The sequence below is a fragment of the Micropterus dolomieu genome, linkage group LG06 (assembly GCF_021292245.1).
Source record: "Micropterus dolomieu isolate WLL.071019.BEF.003 ecotype Adirondacks linkage group LG06, ASM2129224v1, whole genome shotgun sequence".
In the NCBI taxonomy this organism is placed as follows: domain Eukaryota; kingdom Metazoa; phylum Chordata; class Actinopteri; order Centrarchiformes; family Centrarchidae; genus Micropterus; species Micropterus dolomieu.
In genome coordinates, this window is record NC_060155.1 from 13,995,677 (window position 1) to 14,002,041 (window position 6,365).

Genomic DNA, 6,365 nt, shown 5'->3' on the forward strand with positions numbered 1-6,365 from the left:
TGGCGGCGGCCCCCCCCCCCCCCCCCCAAATCAGCTGTGCACGTTTAGTGTGTCATACAGCAAACATCAGACCAAGAACTAGACAGCTACTTTACAAACACAAACATCACCCGAGTGCTATACAAGTTATACTAAAGGCTCGTGCAGACTACACGATGGCCGTGCCGTTCACACAACTTGCCGTCATATGACGGCAGTCTTGAAGTCGTTGTGGCGTTCACAGTGTGTAGTTTTTGCAGGGAAAGGAACAATTAATTGAACAGAACATTTGGGAATTTATTAAAATAATGGAACAATGCTGGATTGTATATTCTGTAATAACTGAACTACTGCTTAAACCTGCCACAACTGTCTCAAAGACGACTTCCTTTTCTCAGGTTGTTTGTGTAATGATGCATGACTGATCTCACATCTGACAGTGCTCACAATAAAATGTGCTTGGTGCCAAGTACAATGGCTAATTATATATTTTTGGTTCACTCAGTATTTTCAGCTGAGGTCTGTGGCTTACTTTGGTTTCAAATCAACAATCAATCATGATTTCAGTTAAATGCTAATGTTACCGACTGTTGCCGAGGCGACATAAGTTTTGTTTTACGATGGACGGACGGTAACATTACAGAGTTGTCGTTTTCTTTAACTTGAAATAATCCCAGACTTTGGACACTTTCTTCTTAGTCCCTCGCTATTTTCTCTCTCTTCCTCCACTTTGCAAACAGCTCCATTATAATCACGTCCTGTTCACACCAAAGCGCGATGTTCCACAGTAATAAATGTCCGGGCGAAACACTGTGCTGTGTAGTTAAATGGATTAAACGAAGCATCGATACAAAATTTGTGTCGATGCATTTTATTAATCGATTTTATCGATGAATCGTTTCAGCCCTAATTATTTGTCATTTTGGTTCATTTACTGTTTTTATTTGTTGCTTGATTGCTTGCTTTGTGATAATGATATGCAAGAGTACTATGACTAGTATGAAAGTCAGTATGGTGCTCAACATTTAAATGGGCTCATCTTCTTGCTAGCGGTGTGAGCTTTGACAATAGGTACCATGTCCAGGACTCAGCTCTTCTTCACACCTGTTTTATTGTATATGGTACAATAAAACGTTAGAAAATTGGCACACAAAGGGGGTAGAATGTGGCAAAATTACATGTGCCCAGATGTGTACACCTTTCTGAGGTTTAATAACGTCTTTGTTATCCGTAAGAGTTAAGGTAAGCCTGATTTGTAATATAATCTTGCTCCTCTAAGCTATGATAGTATCCTCCATCAACTTTAATATTTCTCAGCTTCTTGGTGAGAAATATTATTTTCCTAACTTGTGGGTGAGTTTGTTTTGTGTGTAATATCTGGCTGCCAGTCATATCATGAGCAGCCTTGTGTTATCACATGGTTTAGTATGTCCCCTCCCATAGCTCAGGCTGAGTCCACACACTGAGCAATAACACACTTCCTCTCCCTTCCCTTTTGTCTTGCAGAAACTAGCCTACCTGGGAACAGAGGAGGACGGCCGGTACGCAGACGACATCATCCACTCCTACGGGTTTGAAGGGGCGGGCTCTGCAGCTGGCTCTGTGGGATGCTGCAGTGACTATGGTGACAACGATAACCTTGACTTCCTTAACACACTTGGACCAAAGTTCAAAACTCTCGCAGACACCTGCAAACACACATGAACAATAAAGCTCAAAAACAATGGTGTTTACCTTACAGTATACTGTACAGGATGCAGAGAGGTCTGGGATCTGAATGCTTGGCATGCCCCTAAACATGAATGAGGGGGAAAAAACAAGCAGATGGCGTCAGTGTGTGCATATATTGCTTTTTGTTTTTTGTTTTCTTTGCTGCTTTTTGGTCTTTTGCACTGAAAATTATGCAGATGCAGTCAGTTGTACATATTTTGTGTTGTATATTTGTTGTTTGCTTTGGGTTTTTCCATCCACCCATTAGCTATATCCACTTATCCTTTTAGAAAATGGCAGGAGGCTTGTTTTGCAGGTTCATAATGGTAGTTGTAGTGATATGTTTTCTATCAATTACTAACAACTTTGGTAATTTTGGTTCTCATTAATTATCTTTGTTGACAGTTCATGAAACAATTTTGCATTTGAGTGGCTGATTTTAAAAGGTGTACTAAATTTAATATATTTTTTTAAAGAAAAAAAACCTTACTGCCTTTAAGTATTTCACATGAAAATGCTTTAATTCAAATCACATGCTGACAATTATCCACTGGTTTTCCAAGTCATACAGTAATTATCTGTGCAAACGCATTCCAGCACAGCTCTTGACCGCTGGCGGGGGCGTAGTTTCAGCCCTCAGTGTCATAAAGGTTGCTGCAACATTCTGACAGTAATCCTGCAAAAGTCAGCACAAGGGTGTGAACGGGAGGAGTGAGGTGTTACTGACATTGCCTGCAACTGTCTGAATACAATAGCGACCAGATATAAGAAAAGCTGAACAGAAAAGAAAAATGTCCTGTCCTGAATCTGACATACCCATATGTGTATATTAAGTTGTCAAAGTTCATTTAGTATGGTCATTAAAGATTTTTTTCTCTCTGTGAATTTAGGCTACTGTAGCAGATGTTTTATATAAATCTCAGCTTAATCTAATGGAAATTCAGAAAAAAATAAATAAATAAATTGATTAAGAAAGGGATGCTGTAACTACTAAATGCACTAAAGGCTTTTCTTACAGCTTGGATTCCTTGTTACAGTATGTTTTTTTTATAATTTTTTTTTTTTATTAACATTGTAAAAAAAAAAAAAAAGCCCTCCTGTTCAGTTTTGACTCTGTATTTTGGCATAATGATAAAACAGTATATTAAAGCTGAAACAGTTGTCAATTTTGCTCAGTCTCTATCTGTAATCTGGTAAATGATTTACTGGGTGTGGCACACTGAGCATGTACAGTATGCATGGCACACCTACTGACTCCTAGCTAATATTTTACCTCCAGTCTTCTGCAGATCAAAGAGGTGAATACAGTACAGGGTCATACAGTAACATACATCATTGTGCCTTACCTGTAATTATCCAATTTTCTCCATGGCAACAGTGCTGTACCTGTTGCCCCAAAGTTTAGCTACAACGGACAGTGAAGTACTTTATTAGCCATCTTCTTTAAAACGGATTTCCAGTAACAGGAAATTCACTGTAGGGTCCAATCAACATCACTTTTGATTAATTATTGATAACCTATTTGAAATGGTGAGATTTTGTAGATAACAAGCTTAGCTACATTATGCACAGACCTCCATGAATAAATAATGTGGTATAACAAATATATTGAAACCCTAACTAAAATCCCCCATGAGTTCCTGATCTCATTATGCTTAGGCCGATTATGGATTATTAATTTATAGATAATATAAAAAAGCATTGATGCTTGTAAACAATTCACCAACTTTTGCTTAGATGACGTGCGGATCATGCATCAGTGTGATGAAATACAAATCTGAAGCTGTAAATATAATTACAGGGTCTAGAATGGACCGTCTGTCATGTGATGTTGTGATGAGTATCAAATATGACAGCAGAGAGGGGGGGGCAAAGGGAAATTAAATCTTGGAATGAAATCGGTCTCTCGCTATGATCAAACACTGGAATCTTGCTAAAAAATACAACAATATTATCTGTACATATTACAATAATACTGTCACAATTATGGAGGATGTGAAACGAGATGTGAACATCAAAGTTTTTTGCACAAAAATCCCACTGGGGCCAATTATGAGAATCGGAAAGTCACTTAACTCCAAATAATGAAAATAAGCAGTTAGCCCAAATATCTAAAGAAGGCACTCCAAGCACTGACAGCAGCCCTTACCCCTATTTTACCAGTAGTCTTCATTTTTTAATTAATATTCTCTGCAGAAATAAAAAGCTTGTGTTTATCACTGGTATTCTAGAAATCTGCGATGAAAAGCTGTGAAGACTCAAATTCTGTGGTATTTTTGGAAATACTCTGAATTTCTGAAGAATTCCATGTGCTGTATTTATCATAAGCCAGATATTTAGCATGTTGTGGATATGACAGTTGGGAATCTCTGACCACTAAACTGTTCACAGTGATGACACAGGATAAAGACCTAGGAGTGAATGTTGCTTGAACAGCAAAAATCATTTGACACACTGTTTATTTATAAGACGCTTACCAATTCAACGGGTGTGAAATGTATCAAGGAGGTCCAAACTGATATGCTGGTAGCAGATCTTATATGATAAGATGCCTCATTTGGCATCACCCTGCCACTACCCTGACTTACATTTTCACACATTTTCATTTAAAAACACAGTTATGTAGTGCAAAAGACCAAGTGTAAAAGCCTACTGCACAAAACAACATGCTCAGTTGTGCACATATGTGTGTGTGTGTGTGTGTGTGTACCATGGGAGCTGCGGGACAAAGATACCTTAGCAGCAACTAAAACAACCAACGAGAGTTTTAGATCTTTTCTTTAAGGATTATCAAATACATCCTGATTTAAAGCAATGGCACTGATAAGCCACTGACATAATTCAATAGACCACTTTGTGCGTCCACCCTTATCAGAGCTGCTTGAGCCATCACTTCCAGTCAATTCAGTAAAGATGCAATTAATTCTAAAGCAGTAGCGTGAAATTAATTTATTGCTTGTAATTAGTTTTCGGCATACTGTGAAAACAATCTCTCCAGATAGGGTGTTTTCACCCTCCACCAAAGAGTCTGAGGACACTTGGCTCCATCTGAGTTCAATATGGAGTGGTGCTGTCAGCTGCCAAGAACGTGGAGCACAGAAACATCTTAACCCCCTGTTGACTTTGGCCTAAGGATTTATAGTTTTAAATGACACGTGCAAGATATTTTAGTTGCTATCAATGCACACGACAAAGTAATGTCTTCATGGTGCGTCTTAGGAAAGCGCAAACCACGTCATGTAAACTCAGCAAAAAACAGACAGTTTCTCAAGATAATTCTGTAAACATCCAAATAACTTTACAGAACGTTACTGTAAAGGTTTTAAACAATGTTTTTCATGCTTGTTCATTGAAACAAAAACAATCAATAAACATGCACCTGTGGAACAGCCATTAAGACACTAACAGCGTATAGACGGCAGCCAATTAAGGTCACAGTTAGAACACTAAAAGACCTCTCTACTGACTCCGAAAAACAGCAAAAGCAAGATGTCTAGGGTCCCTGCTCATCTGCATGAACGTGCCTTAGACATGCTGCAAGGAGGCATGAGGACTGCAAATGTGACCAGGGCAATAAATTGCAATGTCCATACTGTGAGACACCTAAGACAGGAAAGATAGCCATCCTCGCAGTAGCAGATCATGTGTAACAACACCTGCACAGGATTGGTACATCAGGACATCACCATGGCAGGACAGGGACAGGATGGCAACAACAACTGCCCGAGTTACCAGGAGCACACAATCCCTCCATCAGTGCCCAGACTGTCCGCAATACGACTGAGGGCTTGTAGGCCAGTTGTAAGGCAGGTCCATAACAGACATCACTGGCAACCTATGGGCACAAACCCACCTTCGCTGGACCAGACAGGACTGGCAAAAAGTGCTCTTGCCTGACGTGGTTTTGGTTCACTGGGGGGTGATGGTCGGACTACTGCTGTGATTAACAGGAAAGACATCTTCCTACCTCATGTGGCACCCATAAGGGCTAGCTAGGGCCATTCCCCCCCAGAAATCTCCAGAAACTTGCATGTGCCTTGGTGGCAGAGTGGGATAACGTCACAGCAAGAACTGGCAAATCTGTTGCAGTTGATGAGGAGGAGATGCACTGCAGTACTTCATGCAGTACTGCAGCTGGAGGCCACACCAGATGCTGACTGTTACTTTTGATTTTGACCTCCCTTTGTTCAGGGACACATTGTCTGTGAAACTTAATTCAATTTATGTCTTGTTGAATGGTTTATGTTCATACAACATCATGTTTCTACATGCAACAGGCCTTATTCAAATTATCGTGTTGTATTCATAAAAGAGGCTACAATTACGTATTGTTTACAACAATTCCAGTGTCACTAATCATATCTGATTCATTTGCACTTTCCTCATGGCAGGTCATATAAATATAAGATGTTATTACCGCCAGCGACACTAGGTGTCACACTTACCTCTTATCTGAGTTTAACACCTGCTGCAGAGGTGGCTGGGGGAAATATTAATAGAACGTGGCTGATTTCAGTCAGGACACTTTCCCTGTCTGTCACATGTGTAACCAAACACCTGAAATCACTTCAATTAAGCTATGAAGTCATGACAGCCCAGTTAAAGTGAAGTGATGTGACTATTTGTGGCAGGAGCCTCATCATGCTTTGATGTGGCATATGCCAGACTGAACAGTT

At 39.8% G+C, this 6,365-nt stretch overlaps 1 protein-coding gene across 1 annotated transcript in view; it reads left to right on the plus strand.

Moving 5' to 3' along the window:
* dsc2l (desmocollin 2 like) overlaps positions 1-2,845 on the plus strand; it is a 23,637-nt gene extending 20,792 nt beyond the window's left edge. Inside the window, exon 16 of the mRNA XM_046052292.1 lies at positions 1,486-2,845. Coding sequence (XP_045908248.1) covers positions 1,486-1,683 — 198 coding nt within the window. The 3' untranslated portion in view covers positions 1,684-2,845. The remainder of the gene's footprint in view (positions 1-1,485) is intronic.
* Positions 2,846-6,365: the final 3,520 nt, after the last annotated feature.